At 42.0% G+C, this 24,161-nt stretch overlaps 1 protein-coding gene across 1 annotated transcript in view; it reads left to right on the top strand.

Moving 5' to 3' along the window:
* LOC111870651 (sodium-dependent serotonin transporter) overlaps positions 1 to 24,161 on the top strand; it is a 131,372-nt gene that overhangs the window by 92,115 nt on the left and 15,096 nt on the right. The window contains exons 4-10 of the mRNA XM_023863119.2: positions 2,194 to 2,401; positions 10,981 to 11,119; positions 18,745 to 18,879; positions 19,275 to 19,378; positions 19,946 to 20,070; positions 20,900 to 20,998; positions 23,261 to 23,406. Of these exons, the coding sequence (XP_023718887.1) occupies positions 2,194 to 2,401; positions 10,981 to 11,119; positions 18,745 to 18,879; positions 19,275 to 19,378; positions 19,946 to 20,070; positions 20,900 to 20,998; positions 23,261 to 23,406 (956 nt within the window). The remainder of the gene's footprint in view (positions 1 to 2,193; positions 2,402 to 10,980; positions 11,120 to 18,744; positions 18,880 to 19,274; positions 19,379 to 19,945; positions 20,071 to 20,899; positions 20,999 to 23,260; positions 23,407 to 24,161) is intronic.

Genomic DNA, 24,161 nt, shown 5'->3' with positions numbered 1-24,161 from the left:
TAGCCTTCCATTTTCTTATTTCTTCTAGGATAGTCCTCTGCTCACTGACTCTAAATAACACTTCTTCATTTCTCACATAATCGGTCCAACTGATCTTCTCCGTTCTTCTCCAACACCACATTTCGAAGCTTTCCATGTGTTTCTGATCTACTGCCCTAAGTGTCCAAGTTTCAGCCCCATACAAAGCGATGCTCCAAACGTAGCATTTCACTAGTTTCTTTCTCAAATTTAAGTCCAATTTGCTGGTAAAAAGATTCTTCTTCTTGCTAAATGCAGCTTTTGCCATGGCAATCCTAGATTTAATTTCACTAGTACACCTTCCATCATCTGTTAACAAGCTACCCAAATATTTAAAACATTTCACATTCTCCAGTTGTTTTTGGTCTATCTTTATTGTGACTGGGGTTGGTTGTCTCAAAATTTTCATTACTTTTGTTTTTTCCACATTCAATTCCATGCTACAGCACCTTCCAGTTTTGATTAGTCTATCAATCATGCCCTGTAGCACAGTTTCTTCCTTAGCCATTAACACAAGGTCATCTGCATATTTCACAGTTTGAATAATTTGTCCTCCTAATTTGAAGTCTTCGAGCCCATCCAGAACTTCCTTGATAAGACATTCGCTGTACAAGTTGAACAGAATTGGTGATAAACAGAATCCTTGTCGAACTCCTCTTCCAATCTGCACACTTCTTGTCTCCCCTCTGTCCAGTCGTACTCTAACATTCTGATCCATGTACAATTTACTAATCAATTTTCTTCCACGCCAATCGATACCTGTTTCCTTTAGGATATGCATTAATTTGGTCCAATTTACACGGCCAAATAAAGCAAGCATACAGTTCTTCATCTATCTCCAAAGTTCGTTCTGCTATAATTCTCATCATCCCAATTGCATCCCTGGTTCCTTTTCCTCTTCTAAATCCAAACTGATCCTCTCCAAGTATATCCTCTATTTTCCTTTCGATTCTTCTTTTAAGTATCTTTGTTGTAAGTTTGCAAAATATATATAAATTATATTAGAATGATCAAGTCACGGATGATTGGACGGGCAGGGCATGTAGCACGTATGGTATAGAATATATGAAGAAAAGGGATGGCCCATTTGGGTCAACTAGCCGGTCACGGTAGCCGAGCGGTCTAAGGCATGCACTGTCTTCGCTCGCTCGGAAGCCGGGATCGTGGGTTCGAATCCCACTCAGGGCATGGATGTTTGTGTGCGTTTTTCTGTGTTTGTCTACAGGTAGAGGCCTTGCGACGAGCTGATCACTCGCCCAAGGAGTCCTACCGTATGTGTAAGATTTAGTAAACCAAAGTGAAACGGAGAGTTTCATGGAGGTAGGCCTAGGCCAAAAATTTGGGCTGTAGCGCCATAGAAAAAAAATTGGGTCAACTGCTTGCCGCCTAGGACTTCTAGTTGCTTCTTGGTTTACTCTTGGACCCTGAAGATGGAGGCTGTATTTTCCTCTGAAACAACGATGAATTATAACCACAATACACGGTGTCGTATCAGATAAGGGGTAGGAAATAACGGAAAACGACGGCAAGAGATAAAGCTAGGGGAGAGAGACAGGCCTAATGAAAGAAATGTGTTGATGTGGAGAAGGGTAATGATAGGATAAGCAAACAAATGGGGTGGGAAAGAAACAAGGGAGAAATGAGGCAAGGAGACAAAAATACAAAACAGATAAAGGGAGGAAAGTGATAATTCTCCTCTCATTTTTGACTGATTGCACAAGTAAAATAGTATTAACTAATTAAGGACATTATCATGAAGACGTATAGGCGAGAGGAAGTACAGCTCCAGCATTCTTAACCTGGGCAGTAGATGAAAATGAGAATTCAGCTTCACGCCCAAGCTACTTTACCCCTTGGAAAGAGTCCCCGGTGTTCATTAAATAGTAGGCTGGTTGAGTACCAGATTCAATGTGAACGCTGTGGAGTAGAGAAAAATCTGTTGTTCTTACCGAAAATTGAATCCCAGGCGCCCAACAAGTAGCCCGTCCCTATACCGACTATATATATAATATGACAGGAAGAAAATTCTAAGCGCTATCATGAAAAATTTATGCGCCACTATGACCTTGAACTTTCGCAGTCCTTGCAACGGACTAAAACCCTGTACCAAGGGGTCGGTTTAGTTGCCTCTGCCACTGAAGGGTCCATGACTCTTGTCAGTCTTTTCTGATGCAGGTATTGGCTATGCCATCTGTCTGATTGACATCTACATGGGCATGTGCTATAACACGATCATCGGCTGGGCTGTTTACTATCTCTTCGCGTCCTTCGACTCTAAGCTGCCGTGGATGACCTGCGACAACCCGTGGAACACCCTGGACTGCACTCCCGTCCTCAGCACCCGCAACAACAGGTCCACAAGTCCAGCCAAGGAATTCTTTGAGTGAGTACGTCTAAACTGTGCCCAAAGTATCTTTGGAGAGTGGGTTTCCATCACGCTGTGACGCAGATGGGTACCTCATCATTAGAAAGTTCTGGGATACAATGTCTTGTAGTTCGTTGAAAGTGAACAGACGTTTCGGAGGACTATATCGACTTCATATTCGGGGTCGTCTAAACCGAGCAAGACGTCAGCGTGAAAGCAGGTAGGCAATTCGGTTGACTTTAAACGGACTACACGGCGTTATAGGGAGCCGGGATAGCTCAGACGGTAAAGCGACCGGCTACGGACTGGACGATCGTCGGATTTCGAGTCCCGACTGGGTCTAGAATTTTCTCTTCTTCACGTCATCCAGACCGGCACTTGGGCCCACCCATCCCTCTATCCAATGAGTACCGGGGGTTCTTTCCCTGGAGGTAAAACGGCCGAGGTGTGAAGCTAACCACACACCTTCAACTAGTGCCGAGGTCAATAAAATTTGGATCTATACATCCACTCCCCCATAAGTGTTCATGGCGTAATGCTTAATTAGTTAAGCAGAGGGACAATTTTACCTCACCTTTTACAGGGCGATATATCCCAGAAGACAGAACTCTTCATAACCACCGCTGTGAGAACCTCAGACCCTACACGGCGCTATATCCCATGAGACAGAACTCTTCAAAACCACCTGCGTGAGAACCTCAAATCCTACATATTATGAAAAGTTCCAAGGCTGTCCCATAGCTCAAGTGCTAAGTCGCCGGCTTCCTAAAGCAGCGGCCCGAGTTCGATCCCATATGCGGTTTGTGGTGGGCATAGTGACTCTGGGGCAGGTTTTCTCCGAGTACTTCGGTTTCCCTTACCAATTCTCAGTCAACTAAATGAACTATAATTAGCTACAATCTGACGATGCTACGAGAGACGTACCAAGTGGACTCAGTCTCTCTGCAACTCAATACATTAAAAATTATAATAATTACATATTCTAGGATGTAACGCCGTGTAGTCCGTAATAAATCACCCTACGTTTCGGAGGAACATGTCTCCATGTTCAGGGTCGAAAAGTAAAAGAACTTTGCTTGCTAATTGCTTTCGCGCTGGTTTCTTTATTGTTTTATCCTTCGATCCTGAAGATTGAAGCGGCATGTTACTCCGAAATTTGGGGTTGAGTTTTAACGGACTATATGGCATCATATCCCAGAAGATACGATGATAAGTCAATAAGCAAGTTACAAATGGATATAGAACTTAAACAAATGAGAGCACTGATTTAAAAAATGCTTTCATTTCTCAACATAATCTCCTTGTACATTGAGGCACTTGTCCCATCGTTTCACAAGCCCCTGAAAACCAGCAGCATAAAGTTCTTTGGGCTGCTGTCAGAACCAGACGTATTCACACGGCATGGCCTACCTCATAATGCATGACAGGTTAGGTTTTCAGAAAGTCTGCGCACGATGGGTGCCGCACATGCTGACCCCACAACACAAAATGCAAAGAATGGGTCTGGCATTACAGCATCTCAATCGCTACCACGATGAAGGACATGATATCCTAGCCCGAATTGTCACAGGTGATGAATCTTGGGTTCACCATTACCAGCCCGAGACAAAGCGTGCGTCAATGCAGTGGAAACATCCTGAGTTTCCTGTCAAAACACGTTTAAGGTGACACCATCCTCCAGGAAAGTGATGCTGTAGAAAGGGAAGTCACCGCCTGGTTCCGACAGCATCCCAAAGAATTTTATGCTGCTGGATTTCAGGGGCTTGTGAAACAATGGAACAAGTGCCTCTATGTACAAGGAAATTATTTTGAGAAATAAAAGCATTTTTCAAATCAGTATTCTTATTTGTTTAATTTCTTTATCCATTTGTAACTTACTTATTGACTTCCCTACGTATAACTCTTCTTCACCAAAGCTGTGAGACCTCAGATCTACTTGCTAGATCACATTTAAAGCATAATATAGGAACCAAAAATCGCCATATGGAACTCGAAGATACAAGATGTTTCTCCCGCAAGGCTGCTGCCTGCTCAAGGTATCACATAGCCTCGCACAGTGTACCGTGTCTCTGTTTGCTTCCTGTCACGTCAGTAAGCATTTGGATTGCGTTCGTTACTGTATCAACGAATAGCAACAAACAAAAAATAATCTCCGTGGCTTTAGTCCACAAGCGAACTCTACCGACTGAACGACCGCCGCTTATCGGCGAAGTTAGTACCAACTTTAGCGGATAGAGGGTGTCGCGTGGTCAGCGCAACGAATCCCCACGGCCCTTAATTTCGGTTTTATAGACTGGAGCCACTACTTTTCCATTCAAGTAGCCCCTCAGTTATTCTCACGAGGATCAGTGGACACCATTCCAGACCCACTACTTCTCAAAAAATCTGGTAGCACCGGGACTCGAACCCGAGACCTCTAGATCTGTAGCCAGGAACTCTGACCACTAGACCACAAGGGGCCTAGCACTCGTTTTAACCTTCAAAATCTGTTGCCCTCGAGTGTACATTTCGTACGATACCCTAAACTGAGTTTACTTCCATAAAGTGAATTTCCAGATAGAAGAACAACGATAGCTGCAGATGTATATATTGTCACGTGTTAGCGTGACTATAGACGGCTTTTGAATTTATGATCAGATTTATTGTGGACTCTTTGATACAGCCAAGTGACTACGCTTTACATTCCACTATTACACCCACATTAATGTCCACAGCCACGTCGTCACCAACCGTGGCTTGGTAGTGACTCCCAACGGCGGACGTTCCCCTTCCTCTGCGTTCCAGAACTGTTCCCAGCCTTCACTACCACTTCTAATTGCAACAGCTCACAACGACTGAACCTCAGCGCTTCTCTGACTCCCTCACTCACTGACTTGCCCTGCTTATAATATCTCGGCACGGACCGAACTGAAAGCACAGTTCCTCTGTTGCTGTTTACGAGCAGCTGCCTATTAACGGCTGTTGTACAACTGAATATTTCGCGGTCATTGCCTAGCAACAGGTTTACGTGCGGCAATATGTGTCTGTGCGAAGTACATTGACATTAAGGATACTTACATTTTTCTCACACAGTGCCTTTAAGTGTTTAGTGTGATTTTCAGGATGAGCACCCTTCACCTCCCTATACAGAATAATGGGTAATTCGGTGGAAAGAAGACGTAGAGTTTTTCTATGAGGTAGGAACTGGATATAGAAGCGTTATTTAAATGCATTTCAGCTTTAAAAGAGCCAAGAATTATAAGGGCTTACAATATTTCTTCCTGGGGTTAGTCCTCGTACTATTCGGTTCGGAATCCTTATTTGGTAACTAATTTCATGCAGCTGAGCCCTTCTTGAGAAGCTGCCAGTTGTGCAGCCACTCAAATATTTCCCAACATTTTATTAAACCCGAAGGTTCATTACAGTGTTCACAAGAGCCCTCCAATGGTCCCTATTCTGAGCCACATCAATCCATTTCATACCATCCCATTCTATCTCTCTAAGATCCATTTTAATATTGTCCACCCACATACGCCTTGGTCTTCCCAGTGGTCTCTTTCTTATGATTTTCCCACCAATATTGTATATGCATTCCTCTTCTTCCCCATTAGTGCTACATACCTTGCTCATCCCATCCTCCTTGACTGGATCATTCTAATTATATTTGGCGAAGAGTAAACTTTATTCAGTCTTCTCCAACTTCCCGTCATTTCATCTCTCTTCAGTCGAAATACGATTCTCCTCAACACCCTCTTATCAAACACCCTCGGTCTATGTTCCTCCCTTAATATCAGAGACAAAGTTTCACCACCATGCAGAACCGCAGGCAAAATTATAGTTTTGTATATTCTAATTATTATGTTTTTAGACAGCAGACGAGAATACGAGAGGTTCTGGAATTAATTATAGCAAGTATTACCAGAGTTCAATCTCCTCTTAATTTCCTCCTGAATCAGGTTTGATCTGTTATCTTTGTTCCCAAATATTTTAACTGTACCACATTTTCAAACGATCTGTGAGCTATATTTGTCATGATTTTGGCCTGAATTCTGGTGACAAGAGCAACGTATACTTAGTATTCTATGTGTTTACTCCTAGACCAACCTCCTTATTAGCATCAAATAAGTTTCTTTGTGGTATCGATATTGTCACCCAGTGGAGTCAGATCATCGGCATAGACCAGCAGCTGATGTGTCTCATTTAATTGCAGCCCCATCTGGATTTTCTGAACTCCCTAAGGGCATATTCCAAAGCAAATTTGAAAAGCAGTGGAGATAAAGCATAAGAAAAAGTCTCCTATAACTAACTCAAAGGAGCTGAGTCCCTTTTGAGAATTTGCCAGTCACTTTCCAAAATGTCATGGTGCCCGAAATTTCAATAGCGTGTTCACAAGAGCCCTACAGTTGTCCCAGTCCTGAGCCAGATCAGTCTAGTCCATACCACCCCCGTCTCCAGTCTCGTACACGAAAGGTTAAAAAGCAGAACATAAAATAACTAAAAAAATCCTGTTATGGTCCCAAGAGGAGCTAATCGTCAGTCACAACGTGACTTGGACTTGCACAGAAGTCTATGAATAAAATAAAATTAAAATGTGCAATTTTTTGTGTAGAATATCTCAAGCTATGTGAAGAAGAATATAAGTGTTTTTGTAAATTTTAGAAACGGGTCCCCCAAAACATTTTAGAAGGGGTACTTTATAAGAGAAGTTGAGAAACATTGGTCTAAGTTAGTAACAATTTCGTTAGATAATGAAGCTCAGGATGCAAAACATAACACATAACAATGCAGCTGCACAACATGCATTCCTCGGCTAGTGTTGATAGGAGGAACAGATCACAAAGAGGATTAGAATGTCATAAAGCACGAATGGGAGAAAAGAAAAATAAAGAAAAGAGAACATTTTGAAGACATAGCAGTCTATGTGAGGCTAGTCTTAAAATTAGTCTTCAACTAATATGATGAGATATTTTGGGCTGGATTAATCTGAGGATACGAATTAGGGTAGGAACGCACACAGCGACATCGGTCGTACGGAAAAATGTCGTACGATTTTTTGCCGTACGACCTCCTTTTCACACTAGAGCGACCAAATACATTTCTTTGCTCTCCGACTGTCGTACGGTAGACGTCGCATGTCGTCACGTATGAAAGCTAAGACTACACTTTATATTCTACTATTTGATGCGACATGAACCGTACGGATATCGTACGACCGAAGTCGCTGTGTGTGTTCCTAGCCTTAGTGATGGGCTTTTGTGGATATGTTAGATTTTAGGTTTCCACGGGGGTGACTATGAAGAATGCTGTCTTCTGAAATGTGGCACTGTGTAGATATTTTTTGTCCGACGTTTCGGAGGAACGTATCGCCTCAATCTTCAGTCTACAGACACTGCTCACGCTGATTCATCGCTCACGGATTCATTATACCCTTAAGATTGAGGTGATACGTTCCTCCGAAACGTCGGTTAACAAAATATCTACACGTCGTTACATCCCAGAAGACGCCTTTCTTTTTGTGGATATGATCACTTATCTTCGGTTTCAATAAAATTCTGGAAATTTCTTGTGTGAGTAGCTATTAGTTTCTCACAAAGGATTTTGCTTCGTGGAGTTCAGATGATTAGAAGGTGAATGAAGTTACGACTCGATAAAATATTTTCCCTCCATCTTGTAAGATTCGACGTGTCTCTTAACGGTCTGTAACGAGGAGAGTTACAAACAAGGAACTCTCATAAACGGCAGAACGTTTAAAGACTGCGGGAGGATGCATCATTACTGTTGCCATAGAAACAGCTTTGGATAAGTAGCCAGCACAACTGCAGCTTGTTGACACAACCGTCACGTCCCATTAAACTCTAGATATAGACAAACTCTTTGGTAAGAATGCGCTTACTCCCTTTGGAATGTGGTCGAGACAATACAAGCAACCCTACCTCGTCACAGATGAACTAAAGCGGTAATTTTTCGTTCTAAACCACTCTCATGTGATATTGACTAGACATGGGAGTTCGAATTGAAAACTGGATTTATTGAACGGTTATAATTCCTAACTACAAAGAATTATAACAGTCTAATTTACACACTATAAAACAGTACAACTATAGCATGCATAAAGTCTTCTGTTTGTTCACTAGCCGTTGCTACGTAGCAGCTCCTAACAGTGCAACTCGTGACTCAAAACTGCTAACCGCTGAATCCGACCTCCGACTGAATAACTTCAGAGTCAGAGTTATTTTACGACGGACGGTTTACCGCCAATCAGTTCGTCTTGGCGTCAAGCCCCTTGAGACCGACGACCAGAGATTTCTTAACTGAACCTTTGCAGTCATAGTCCTTATGTAACATCTCCTGTGACGAGTGGATGGACCTGTCGTTTACAATTGCTGCTGATCCTCGCCAGCGTAGTCATTCTCGGGTCCGAGTCCCGAGGAACTCATGACAATAAATTTTCTCGTTGATCCTCGCTATATGGCCTCGCAAGAACCACATAGAAAACTCCGTTTCCAACAGTTCCTCCATTGTTACGTGTTGATTCGTTGCTGTGGAAATATGTTTACCTCGTCGTTGCCTACCAATGGCCTTTTTTCTTGTTCGACTATCCCGGTTTTTAGCTGTCGTGTTACATTATACTCGTATTCCCTTCTGATTCTACCAATGGTCTTGGAATGTACATAAATCAGGTCATGGGTCCAGATTGGGATCGAAACCAAAAACGACTTTGCTGGCGAAGCCTAACAGCAATTTACTGGACTGGAGATACCATGGTTCTACCGGGTAGGTGATCGCTCCTAGTACCGGAACACTGGGGTCAAATCCCAGGAGATTCCTTGCGAAATCCATGGCGGAGGAAGTGGCACCAATATTCTGCCCTAGTTCATTCAGTTTCCCCCTTGACAGTTATCATTCCACAGCCACTCCGTTTTAATCTGTCCACCCACCTGGAATGTACGCTAGCCATAATTAGACAGAGTTTAGTCTCTAAGCAGACTCTCATACATTATGAAGAAAATTCGAAGTATTGTCATGAAAATCGTATGTTTCCTGCTGACCTGCTGTCCGGGGTATGAGAAGCGTGTGTTACCCCAGTAATTTTTAATGCTCGTAAAATATTCGCAGTTAATTTACTTAGAATTCCCAGCGTCACATGTCTATCTGTCTACCTGTCTATCTATCTATCTACCTACCTACTTACCTTCCTATCTATCTATGGATGTACAGTCCTTTTGTTGGACTTTGTCCGCTTTTTCAGTGTCTTAACGCTGTACACAGTCGGTAGGACTCCTTGGACGGGGATCAGCCCGCTATCTCCACACAGGACAGCACACACACACAGAATAAAAGAACACAGACAACCATGCCTCAAATGGGATTCAGACCCACGATCCACGTGTTTGAGCGAGCGAAGACAGTTCATTCCTAAGACCACGCAGCCATTGTGATCGGCAGAGTCACATATCTATATGATGGAAGTAAACATCCTACCACGATTCAAACCGGGGAGGTAGAGTGGTTTCATTTAAAGCAGTAACAAAGACTGGAGAAGTGCAGTTCTTACCGGAGTTAAAAGATTCTTGACTTTCTGAACGCTTCTGGCCTTTTTTATAGGACGTGATGGACTTGGAAGCAACTAAGAACAACTCTGCTTTGCTACTAGCAGCGTGGTTACTGCATATCCGAATTGGCACTGGGTTCCTCCCACCTCATAAATTCGTCAGTCCGCCATGTTGTTGTTACAGATGGTACGAATTTAAGAGGTACAAGTTTGGGGTGGCCTCGAATGATTTGTTTATGTGTAAAACCGTAAAAGGGTCAATTTTAACGTGCATTTCAATGAGTACATTCATAGTATACATCACCACTAAAGATATAATTTGGCCCTTAACCAGTTGGAATACGAGAGAAAGAGAAGGGGAGAGAGAAGAGAAAAAGCTGGAAGGGGGAAGAGAGTAATATTAACATTTAGGGGGCATTAGGACATTTTTCGGCATTGAAAGTTCTTAGGTATTTTCCGTTCGTCCTTCTGGTAGAGGTAAGACTGAGGAAGAGTGAAGATTTAGGAAGTGTAAAAGGCAAAGGATAAAGATGTTGACTGTCTTGAGAGCACAGGGTCGGGTCGAGTGGGGTCGGTAAATTGCCGCTGGGTCACGCCAGCACAGTCATTCCTGGTTTCGAGTCCAGTGGGACTCCTGACCATACTTCATTGTCACACGACTGTGGGAGCTGTGCATCTGAGTCAGAGCTCCTTCTACATAACATTTAAGAATTCAGTTCGTACCTCGCAGGGAACACATTACGTCTCCGTTATTAAGACCGATTTGTTAATGTTGTTTGGAGAAGTAATCGCTTTTAATTCTAAGTAATACATGAAAGACATAAACACACTGTGGGTATACACAGAGTATTTAATGTTAAAGCAGGTGGTACGAGTAGATATAGTAATCACTGTGTTTTAAAGGGTTAAAAGTAAATTTAAGGGTATTTTATCGGACTGGTATGCCATGGACTTATGAATTGCCCCTGTAATCCTCATGAGTGTTTCCGGAAACTTTCTGTATGAAGTTTGCAGATACGCCTCTTTGTAATTCGCTGTTCAAATGCTTAACCGCCGTTTGTTTCAGACGCAGTGTCCTTGAGCAATACAAGGCGGATGGTTTAGACAGGGTGGGTCCTGTCAAGTGGTCCCTGGCCCTGTGTGTTCTGGCTGTTTTCCTGTTGGTCTACTTTGCACTGTGGAAGGGAGTTCGCAGTGCAGGAAAGGTTAGCGTACTTCAGTATTACAGTATTCTATAAGCTATTGTGATAACATTGGGCTAATAAGCTGGCCTATGACAGGATGAGAATCCTTCCACCGAAGGAGCCTCTGTTTTTCACTTGAGGTCAATTGGAAGACGTCTTTTCAATCGTCTGTTTTTGGGTTCTTCCAGTAGCGGCTGCATCAATGGATTGATGTGCATCTCTAGTCGAGCCTGGTATTTGCTGCTACGCTCTTGGATTACATCAGAGATGACTTGAGATGCCAAGGTCGTGGTGAAGGGTGTCGTTCGATACATGCCATGGTGCATCTGCCATTACTCGAAGTATTTTGGACTAAGATCTTTGGATGATGGCGATACTCGACTTTCTGGCACAGCCCCATAGCTCAGTCTCATAGGTCCATATGGGCTTTATGACAGTCTTCCATAGCAGGAGTTTGTTTTCCAAGTTCAGTTGGGATTTTCTTCCTAGTAGCCAGTAAAACTTTAATTTTCGCATCGATGTGTTTCCTCTTTTTGACTATGTGTTCTTTCCAATTGGGTGTTTTATTTAAGTGTATTCCCAGATAGCGCAGTGATGATGATTCCGGTATGATGTCATTGTTGATGGACACTGGAGGACATAGTCCCTTCTTTAGAGCAAAATTTATTTGCGTAGATTTGGATACATTAATATTAATTTTCCATTTTTTGGTCCACTGTTCTATGAGATGTAGGTGGTGTTACAGGTGCTCTGAAGCAGTTTCTGAGTGTTCATGGCTGGATAATATTACTGTGTCATTTGCGAAGGTGCCAGTTATTGTATCAGCTGTCGTCGGTATGTCTGATGTATATAGTAAATAGAGCACTGGGCCCAATACACTACCCTGAGGTACGCCGGACTTTACTGGAAAGAGATTTGAAATTTCACCATTGACTTTGGTTCTGAACTGTCGGCCATTTAGGTAGGACCTGATCAGCTTGAGATACGTCGGGAGAATGTGCTTTATTTTATAAAGGAGACCATCGTGCCAGACTTTATCAAAAGCCTGGCTTATGTCCAGAAAGACTGAAGGACAAATTTTTTGTCTTCAAACGATTTGTTAATTGTATGGACAATCCTGTGGCATTGTTGAATTGTTGAATGAGAATGCCGCAGACCAAATTGGTGGTGTGGGATCTCATCTAAGGAAGGTCTTATTCTGAGGTAACGTGATTTGGGTTTTTACCAAACTTCAACACTAGGATTATTTCTGCAACTTTGAGATGCTGGGGCCAGGAGTGGAGTCTCAGAACAAGTTTGAATAAGTAGGCTAACGTGACTATTCCCTTCTTTGGGAGTTCTTTCAGCATTTTCGCGCTAATTTGATCAGGACCAGGCGCTTTTTTGTTATTTAGATAAGAGATTTCTTTCTTGATTTCCTTCAGTGTACTGTTTCTGGCTCATCCATTACTTGAGCTTGGTCTAGGAAATCTGTTATTTCCTGGTTGTTTATGTTGTCTTTGGGTGCAAAAACTTCAGCTAAGTGCTCAGCGAACAAAGCAGCCTTCTCTTTGTTGCTTCTTGCCCACGGTCCTGCACTGGAACTTTGCTTTCTAATCGGGGGGGGGGGTTGACTGACAAAGGCTTTGAAGCTGTTTTAAGTGGTTGCCATATATAACTATCGTGTCTGTTGAGACTTGTGACGTAATCATAGAGTGAGGCATTTTATGTTTCTTGTAACTTTTTTTGGCCTATTGGCTAGATGACTGTATGCTGTTTTGTCTTCTGGACAGTGACTATGCTGCCATTTCCTCCCAGATTTCCTCTTTTCTCTTATTAGTTCTTTGATTTCAAACGGAATATTTTTAGTTTCCTTCTTGGTGTTTGGGAGGGGTGTGGCTTGTTTTACGGCTTCTTGTAAAGTCAAAATGAATTTTTCTGATTCTCTCTCTAACTCTTCAGGTGTCTTTAAACTGATTTTTAGATGTATCTTTTCATCTGTTATGTTTTTGTATGTTTGCCAATCGGTTTTTTATGTAGTCTAGATGTTTTTTTAATATTTATTACTGTAGTACTGATTATTCCAATAACTGGAGTATGATCTGATGATAGGTCATAATTAGAGTGTACCTCCATATATGATTTGGATATGCCTCCAGAGACAAAGAAATCGAGTAGGTCAGGTATTTTCCTTGGGTCAGATGGCCAATAAGTAGGAGAGCCTGTTGACAGGAAAGAGTAATTATTTTCTTGTAGGACTTTGGCAAGTTCTCTGCCTTTAGTGGTGGTGAGGCGCGATCCCCACAGGATGTGCTTGCAGTTATAGTCTTTTCCTGCTATAAATTTAGGCCCCAGATTGTAGAAGAATTCAACAAAATGTCCTTTCTTGACGTTATGGCGGGGAGGACAGTATACTGCAGATACTGTTATATCATAAGTCAGTGTTGTGACTGTGACAGATGTTGCTTGAAGATATTCCTTTGCATATCCGTTCAGCTGATAGTGATCAATAGTATATTTATAAATATTGCAGATCCAGCGTGGGCTGTTGTCAGGATGATTGGTATAATATAATTGGTAACCAGGGATTTTAAGGAATGACTTGTCGGTGAAGTGTGTTTCACTGATTAACATGATATCAATGAATTGATCTTGAAGGAATATTTTTAGCTCTTCTCTATGTTGAATTATACCATTGGCATTCCATGCAGCAATTCTGAGGAATTTAGCCATTTGTCTTGCCTATTAGCGTTGATGGCATGTTTAGGACCACGGTATTCTGTTGTATGCGTTGATTAAACATACTTTTGAAATCTTCTAGAAATTGACCATGAATTCTACTGATGTCTTCATTGTTCATGGTTTATGCTAACCGTCTTACAGTGTATACAATTTTTCACCTTATTCTTCACTTCCACACTACATGTTTCAGCACTAATGTGCCATCCTCAGGTGTCTTTATGCAAGTTAAACTATTGTACTGCATGCCATGATGTCTTCATTCTAAAATGACTAAAATCTGTATTCGTCATATATGTCGATAAATTCTAAATAATAAAACTTTTCAGGATTCATCCTAAGTCGCTCTCAAACACGCGAATTACGCCAATCCTCTTTTATGTGAGCATTCTTCCTACATACATTTGTGTATCGTGTTCTGTGTTGTGTTTTACTCCTGTTACTGCATGCGTTGTACTGCTGGATATGTGTGTGACACATAAAAGATNTTGGCGCAATTCGCGTGTTTGAGTATGACGTAGAAAGAATCCTGAAAAGTTTTATTATTTAGAATTCTTCGTCCTATATGACGAATACAGATTTTAGTCATTTTATAATGAAGACATCATGGCATGCAGTACAATAGTTTAACGTGCATAAAGACACCTGAAGATGGCACATTAGTGCTGAAACATGTAGTGTGGAAGTGAAGAATAAGGTGAAAAAAGTGTATACACTGTAAGACGGTCAGCATAAACCATGGACATGAATCAGTGTAACAAGACGCTAAAATATAACATCTTCATTGTTATTATTGTTTTGGTTATTTGTTGAGAGGCCCTCCTTGTTTTTTACTATATTGGCGTAGCTAATCCGACGACTTGGTGGGTTTGTGGTTGACTGCAAGGGGGTGTGGTCGGTGTTTATTACTGGTGGTTGATGGATAAGATTGTTGATATTGTTAGAGCTACTTCTATATAGTCAATTGTAGTATTCACAGCCTCTAAAGTTTGCTGGGTGTGGTCCACCACATAAGGCATATGTTGCCGGAGTGTCAGGGCTCTTTCTACAGCTAGCTGCATCATGTGGTCCTGCACATTTCACATATAGAAAATGTCTGTTTCAATAGGCTTCTTTTTGCCATATTTTTGGCATCTCGTACATTGGATGCCATGTTTCTTTTTCCTTGGAGGCTCAATTTGGATTGTGCTATTTTGTATTTGTTTAATGCTACAGATTTCTTTATTGTTATCATCTGGTTCCATGTCAACAAAAAACAGGTTGAGAAGCCCCTTAGTTTGTCTATGTTTAGCATTGATAATGTTCCTGACCTTATGTCCTAAAATGTTTAGTTCCTCTTTAATTGTTGTGGCGTCCGTTGAGTAATGTAGATATCTTATGATTACTCTGTATGCTCTTTCGTCCTTTGGCTGGTAGGTGTGATGGATTATGTTGTTATCTTTTATGAATCGTACCAATTTCCTGTAGGCATCTGGATTGCTACAATTGAGCTTTACAGTGCCATTCGCCATGCTTCTAGTGGTGTATTGATCTAGTTCCACTGTGTTGTGAAAGTTGTTAAGCATGTCTGGGAGGTTAACCACTCCGTAAACAAATATGGGAGGCGGTTTTGGGGGGGGGGTTCTTCAGTTTTGGTCTTATTTGTGTCCATGTCTTCGACTTGTGGTAAATTGCTATATCTATTACTAAGTTTGAGGTTGCCTCGTGCTTTTATTTTGGTTTGAGAATGTTTACTTCTTTTGACACATTTTACTATTTGCCATGGGTTATCCGTAAGGGGGCTGTCAATTTCCTCATCGCTTGTTGATAGCTTTCTAAAGAGCTGTGAACTATGCACAGCTTGGTTATGCATTTGTTGTTGTAATTGTTGTGGAGACTGTTGCAATTTCTGCAGTTGTTGAGAGTTTTGTATTTTCATATGTGTATGGTATTATTCTTGGTTTGGTTGAAAATGTACATTATTTGTTGGTGTCATATTGGGGATTGATGATGACTGAGTTGCGTAAGGCATTTGTGTGCTTATTATGGGTTGATATTGTGCATAGTTGGATGACGGTGCAGCTACAATCTTGGTCCGTTTCCCGTAGGAAACCTTTTTCCGGTTTATTTTGACACCTGTTAATTATTGTCTTAAAAGTTAGTGCTGCATTCTATCAATACAATTTGATATTCTCAATAAATAATCTCACCTATTTGACTGCCTCTTGGTTGAAACTCTGCGTACGTCTCTCCTCCACTTATAAACAGTTTCTTACGGAGCGGTGCTCAACACACGTCCTTACTGATCGGTAGCAGACAGACGACTGTCTTCGAATTGTACGATGGTTAGTGAATAACGAAATTGAAAGAATGTGGAAGGAACGGGTCGTGAACTATTTTGAAGTATTATTAGGGAATTCGCTTGAAATGGATGAGAAAAGGAGCAAAAATTTCAGTCAGAACAGTCGACATCCCAGCCCGGAACCCAACCGGGCAACTCCCGAGTGTCAGAAGCCTTAGCCGCCTGAGCTAACCTGCTCGGTCCCTAGCATTGTGTATGGATCCAATGTAAGCATGAAGATCCACAATGTTAATGCCTATGGGGCGAATTCCTAGAAACTTGAGTAAACTGGGACTTGCTCTTCCCCATTATACAGTCGGAACATTTCAAGCTGCGACAAGTTTTCGTCTCGCTAAGTCCAACCTACTGTTTGCTTATACCGAACTTATACATGCAAGACTTGAGTGTACTCTAGCTGAAAGCCGAGTCGAGGGTCGTGAAATGAGGGCCGTATTCGAGCCAGGCCCACCCAACGGATGCAACAAGTTTACGTGATTCTGAACTGATCTGTCTTGGTTTTCAGCGCCGGCAGACGGGTATTAGAGCACATCTGCCACTTTGGATTTATGAATAAATAAAAAAAGGAATAAAACATACTGAATATGTGTCATTAACCCTATAAAGCTTGGTGGTTTCTATGTGTACCACCAGCTTTAACATACTAAAACTCTGCATTCTGCCCACAGAATGTGGGCATTAACCTTCTGTGCTTTGTAGCGGAGACGTATGTGTTTCGTGTGAGGTACGGACTGCATTTTTATATATTGTAAAGAAGAAATCCAGTTTTTAAAGGGTTAACACATCTCCCTTTCCTTCTTTATTGGCCTTCATGGAAACCGAAGGTTTAGTACCGTGTTCACAAGAGCCTCCCACTGGTCCGTATCCTGAGCCAGATCGATCAAAGTGTTAATACATACACAAATTAAGTTTATTTTGAACGTGGCACCATTTGTGAGTCAATACAGATACCTATAGCATATTCCTCAATGACTTAAACGTAAGATTGTAAGCAGTCTCAAATAAGAGAGATAGCTGCAATCATGCACTGATTTCTAACCATTTGCATCCAACCTCCCACTTTATAAAAAAACCATACTCCAACCACATTAAAAGCAAAGCTTCCTTTTTATACACAGAATTATATTTTTATAATGGTATACATTTTAGTGTAGTAATGTAGCTTGGGCCGGTCACGGTAGCGGAGGGTCTGAGTCATGTACTGTCTTCGTTCTCTCGGAAGCTGGGATCGTGGATTCGAATCCCACACAAGGCATGGATGTTTGGCATGTGTATGTGACTATTCTGTGTTTGTGTTATCCTGTGTTTACGTAGAGGCCTTGCGACGAGCTGAACACTCGTCCAAGGAGTCCTACCATCTGTAAAATGATCATGAAACTGAAAATCAGAGGCCAGGGCGCAAGGAGGCTGTAGAGCCAGTGAAAAAAAAAGTAGCTTGGTAGAATACCGACGTTTCGGAGGAAAACACTGGCTCAGTTATCAGGACAGAACAATAACCTGAGCCGAAAGCAAGCAAGCTGCGCATGTACCGACGTTTCGGAGGAAAGTATTGGCTCCGTTTTCGAAGAGCAAGCAAAGCAAAGCAACCATGAAGAGCATTAAACAATTTTTCTGTTGGTTATATTTTTCTGTGATGTATCTGAAGATGGCAGTAGATTCCTACAAACGTTGGCAAACATCTGTCGGACTGCGTGAAGTAATATCCAGGAATATATAATATGTAGGAACTATGCTACCGTTAATAGAACAAATATTTCACTGTAGCAGGATATCCTCTTAAATATTTAAGTATTTTGGTTGGCATACAGATCCCTAACCCTACATATAGGTGTTAATACCACTTATACACGTACACGTCTAACATTTTTTTCCTTGGCACTACAGCCCCAGTGGGCCTAGGCCTACCTCCATGAACTTCTCCGTTCACTTCGGTTTTTCTAGATCTTACACATTCGGTAGGACTCCTTGGGTTGGTGATCAGCTCGTCGCAAGGTCTCTACCTGTACACAAACACAGAAGAACGCACACACAGAAACTAAACATCCATGCCCTGAATGGGATTCCAACCCACGATCCCGGTTTCCAAGCGAGCGAAAACAGTACATGCCTTAGACCGCTCGGCTACCGTGACCGGCATACGTCTAACATACCTTTAATATGTTTTAATAACATTTCAACATTTTATATATGTACAACTTTATTCTATCTTTTATTTTTTATTCTTCATCATATATTGCTATTTTAACTATACACTAATCTGAGGCAGAATTTTTATGTTAATATTCAATACCACGCATTGCACCGATAAGGATCCGTGTCGGCATTTCAATAACTGTACGTATTCCCGCCTGATGATGGTCATGTATGCCCGAAACATGTCGCAGTAAATGAAGATCTAATTGTAATACTGAAATATTTGTTGTGTTGACGGTAGCACAGTTCCTACGTATTTATATTGTCTGGGACACACAACAGGATGCAACCTATGAAAATAACCAAGAAGATTCTAATATTTCTTCCGGATTCCTTCGAGTTTTGCTGCTCAAACGCTGTTCCACGCGTGAGGGTGAACATGTCTGTGTTGTTGCAGGCAGTCTGGGTGACAGCCCTGGCTCCCTACGTCGTGCTGTTCATACTCCTCGTGCGGGGCGTCACGCTACCAGGCGCAGCGGAAGGCATCCAGTATTACCTCACGCCACAGTGGCATAAACTGAAGAACTCCAGGGTATGTTCAGAATTCATAATAAACAAGATTATAAAGACATAATCAGTACCAAATACGCAGAGTTCAAACAGGTGTTCTTTGCACCTAGTAAGCAGGTGAAGCATTTCTATGTGAATAAAAGGATACAGACTCACACGACTCAAGCTCATTCTGTAATAGAACATTACGTTAACGGCATATGAAAATCTGACTTGAAGGCAGTCTGAAAGCCAATAAAGTCTTGGGTCCAGTCCACTGTGGCTTCATGCGACATTCATGATGGATGAAATGTAATGGCAGCCGGTTCATGCCCGAAATTCTCCGGTTTTCTCCTTTTAATCACCATTCCGCTATTGCTCTATACCAAATGTTTCGCATTTCATAGGACTTAAAATAGGCATCTTTTTCTTTTATAGGTTTGGATTGATGCAGCATCCCAAATTTTCTTCTCTCTGGGTCCAGGGTTTGGAACTCTTCTGGCACTGTCAAGTTACAATAAGTTTAACAATAACTGCTACCGGTAAATAACCCATATATAACAATCAACAATCAAAAAGACCTTAAACCCATATATAAAGTGTTGTATCACAGAGCCATTGAGATTTGAGGTTCTCTCAGCGAGAACTATGAAGAATGCTGTATTTTTGGATACTACTTGTGGAATCCGCTAGAAGTTATGCTAACACTTCGAAGGAACGCATTACCTCCATCTTCAGGGTCGAAGAGTAAGCTAAGTAAGTAACCAGCAAGAATCATGCAAAAGCACAACGAATTTCGAGGCAATATGTTTCTACTAAATGTCAGTAACATCACATCCCACAAGATGCCACTCTTCACAGTTTTCGCTGTAAGAACCTTAAATCCAATAAACATGTCGATTTCTTTATCTTTTTGCTCAGTCCCTACAGACAAATAATATTTCATATCAGGTCACGACCACTTCCTCCCATATTCTTTCTAATTTCTTATACCGTGATCTTCCTACATATAGCCTCAGTTACTGACAATGTCGTTAAAATAAACGACCTTGACGACATGATACAGTGTCGTGAAAGAATGTAATATAATGGTGAGTTCTGGCCCACAGGGATGCGATTGTTACCAGCAGTATCAACTGTCTTACCAGCTTTCTGGCAGGGTTCGTCATATTCTCCGTTCTCGGCTACATGGCGCATATGCAGCATAAGACTGTACAGGAAGTCGGCTTGGAAGGTAAGCTCAAAAGAGGACCGAGTCTTTCTTCAGAAATTAACAGCAGCTCAGTTCGATAAGAAAATATTAAGTTCAGTAACTTATTGTGAAGCGAGAGGGACACTTACGTATAAAGTACGACCCAATTTGCAGCCATGTTTTCCGCCACTTCAGAGCTGCAAACTTTACGTGTTTATTTAAAAATGCAGAACCCGAAGGCAACCCTTAGAATGCATCCCGAGACAGGACCATAAGTTAAGGCTTTTAGTTTTGTTTTTAAAGTGGAACATTTAAAAACTCTGTCAGGGTTAGGCTGGGTGTCCTACTTTTACAAATCAGTTTCTTAGGTTGGCAGTTAAAATTACTTTAAAATTACACTAGTACCTGCTGATATCTTTTCGGAGTATATCAAGCTCACAGCGCGAATATACAGTGAAATGGCGATTTTAAATTTTCCCTCAAGTGCTATAATGTAAATGAATGATCACTTTAAAATAATCAGGGTTGGAAATAAGATTAGACGATTATAGACGCCATGTTCCAGATCGCTTTATACTTTAACGACGCTACGTAAGAGACCGTAAGTAGCGTTCCTAACAGCGATTACACAAACCTGCACTATGACAGTTTCCTTTATAACACTGCAGGTCGTTCCCTGGGTCCTTCTGCTGTACTGGGACGTCTATGTAGTTCTGAAGAGCTAGTTCAGTCCAGGGTAATCAAGTCTGATGCTGACAAACGAAACGTTTTCCCATTGAAATATCAATGCGCTGTACGCTGACAAATGAAACATACTACCGCACATGCGCTGTGAATGTCTGAATTCTCAGGTTGAGAGTGACTGTTGCAGGTCCAGGGCTGGTGTTCATCGTGTATCCGGAAGCGATAGCCACAATGGCCGGTTCTGTCTTCTGGTCAATCATCTTCTTCCTCATGCTAATAACACTTGGTGAGTTCGTCTTTCATTACTGACGTTTATAATGTGGCTCGGGACGAGCGTCTTTAAGGAGGAAGCAGCGGGAGCAGTTGGGGTAATCACCGTGAGAACTGAGTCACGGGGAAGGAAGGCGAGGCTGATCACAGATGTCACAAGCACAGCCTTCGGAAAACAAAGAAATGACGGCACGCCTGTAGGGTATTCGGGACGAATAGCCTTAAGGAGAGAGAACGGTGACATATAGACCCGTTGCTGTGAAATGGCCATGAAACAAACAAACTGAACAATGGTCACTGTTAACTAATGGCTCTGTAAACAACGGACGTTACTAGGTAATGACCGCAACAGGCAAGCATGCAACAATAGAAGAACTGTTGGAAGCGTTGTTATCTGTGCGGTCCGTGCCGAGGCTATGTAACCCGAGTCAGCTACTATTAGCGTCTTGAGACGGCAGTGAGAAGAAAAGGAGGTTCGTGTTTGATGGCCGCCGGTCTGGGAGTCAGGTGGAGAGATGAGTTGGTTGTGGGACAATCGCCAGATGGTAATATCGTAAGTACGGAAGCAGAGGACATTGTTGGAAGCCGTTACAGGACAATCGGTGAACACACATCAAACTGAAAAGACTTATGTGTGTGTTGCAGTGAATTGCAGAGCGTGAAATAGCAATAGCGCTATAGTTACTTGTAGTTACGAGTTGTGTGTGTAAGTGTTCAATAAATCCAATTACAGTCGGATTTATGGAACGCTTATACACACAACAATCCAAGCCCCGTTTATTTAGAATCGCAATAGCGCCGGACTACACATTTGACGGCCAGGGTTCGATTCTGGCAGGAACAAAAATTTTTATTCTCCTCTACAGCGTCCAGATCGGCTCTGGGGTCCACCCAGTCTCCTCTCCACTGGGTGCTGGGGACTCCTTCTCTGGGGGCAAGACAGCCTGGGAGTGAAATTGACCACTCGCCTTCAACTAGTACAGATGTCAAGAATGGTGGAGCTATACCGCCACTCTCCCATACGTCTTCGTGGCATGGCGCTTATTTAATTAAATACAGGGACTACTTCATTTTGTTTATATTGTAAGATCTGTGCATTTTCACCCTGCTTAGCGTTCCGAACGGAATCACATTTCCGGTATAAAGTTATTGAACACAGTGCTCAGTGAAAGGAAATTGGAATACTAAATACTTAAGATAATTAGAAAACCACACTAGTGCACTAGCAATGAATCTACTAGAAAATGTCGAAACTAGACTCAAAAGATACAACGGCCTCTCTACCAGACAGGCCTAAGTTAAAACCCAATACAAGAATTAAAATGATAACTAAGTGAACAAAAATAAATATAAGAGTTACGCCAATGGGCGTAACTCATTCACGAGCCAGTATTTATTGAACATAGACATTTATTGCGGCCGGTCACGGTAGCCGAGCGGTCTAAGGCATGCACTGTCTTCGCTCGCTCGGAAGCCGGGATCGTGGGTTCGAATCCCACTCAGGGCATGGATGTTTAGTTTGTGTGTGTGCGTTTTTCTGTGTTTGTATACAGGTAGAGGCCTTGCGACGAGCTGATCACCCACCCAAGGTGTCCTACCGTATGTCTAAGATCTAGTAAAACCGAAGTGAACGGAGAAGTTCATGGAGGTAGGCCTAGGCCCACTGGAGCTGTAGTGCCAAGGAAAGAAAGAAGAAGAAGACATTTATTGCAGATTATGTACAAGAAATGTGCGAAAGAAGTTGGATTTGTAAGGATTTCCCACAACTTCACACTTTGGTCTAGCTGCAAAATTCCACACTTGTGTTTATGAGGTGCTGGTTTAGAATCTCGGCCTGAACAACAAATTCCTCGAGAGTTTCGTGGTTTTCCTCAGTCTCTCAGGGAAAATATCGTCATAGTATCTCGGGTAGGTCAGGGTTGCTTCCTGCTAAATCCTTACCAATTCATTGTTCATCACTCCTTTCATCCGAGGATGTATACGTTGTGGTTCCCTTATTGACAATGTTGTTAACAAGTAACAACAATTTAAAACCGAAGTAAGAACAACAGTTGTTTGGAAAGAAACAGACTATACACACTTTACTGTATCCTGCGTCCTACCTGTTTCTTGCTGTTTTCTTGTTTGGCTTACTCTTCGGACCTGAAGATGGAGGCAGTAAGTTCTTACGAAACATCGGTGGGCTTCTGCCGGAGTATACGGCGTAACATCCCACAAGATAATATTCATGACATGTCCTCCGTGTATAATTCTGTTTTAGTTTCTCTGTCTGTTGCAGGTCTAGACAGTACGTTTGGCGGTCTGGAAGCCATGATCACGGCCCTCTGTGATGAGTATCCAAGATTACTGGGAAGGCACAGAGAGATCTTCGTAGCAGTGTTACTTACTGGCATATATATATGTGCGCTGCCAACAACAACTTACGTACGTACCCAGTCTGAACATAAAGTGTTAGAAACCGTAAATGGTAAAGCTATCCTTTTAACAGGCCGTGGAGGCCCATAGGGCAGTGAGACGTTGAGGGTCCCACATTTTCTAGACAGTCGGCTCAAAGATGTAGATGAGGTTTTCAGCCTCACGCGCCGGCCGCCCTTTACACCCAGGAAGATTCCTGTACTTACTCGTATTTCTGTTAGAGGCTGGAAGGATTGGGTCAATTAAAGAATCTAATGACCTCAACGGGAATTGAACCCGCCACTTTCCGGCTTGCACATTTCAGATAATCTTTATAGCCATTAAACTGTTAATTATTTGGGAGGCACAGTTCCTTGTTTTTGAATAAAAAATGTGGAAATAAGTTAAATAAATTCCAGCAATTATTTTGAATAGAATAGAATTATATAGTTCAGCTGATTCTACATGAGTAGGTGTTGAGGTTCTCTCAGCGGTGATTATGAGGAATTCTATTTTCTGGGACATACCACTGCATAGCACGTAGAAAGCCAGTCAGTTTTTTGGAGCAGCACGTCGCCTCCTTATTCAGGGTATAAGAACACGCTAATCAGAGCTTGCTACCTACAATAAGTCGGTTGACTTTCGACGGACTGCACGGCGTTATATCCCAGAAGATAGAACTCTCTGACATGTTCATTAGACCACGAAGACTTCCTTCCTGATCCCTTCAATTCATTACGCACCAAACTTCTATAATCGGATAGAGGTATTTGGTTTTCGGACTT

Source organism: Cryptotermes secundus, unplaced genomic scaffold, assembly GCF_002891405.2.
Source record: "Cryptotermes secundus unplaced genomic scaffold, Csec_1.0 scaffold588, whole genome shotgun sequence".
NCBI lineage: Eukaryota > Metazoa > Arthropoda > Insecta > Blattodea > Kalotermitidae > Cryptotermes > Cryptotermes secundus.
Note: the sequence above shows the minus strand (reverse complement) of the source record. Positions and strands in the feature narration are given on the sequence as shown.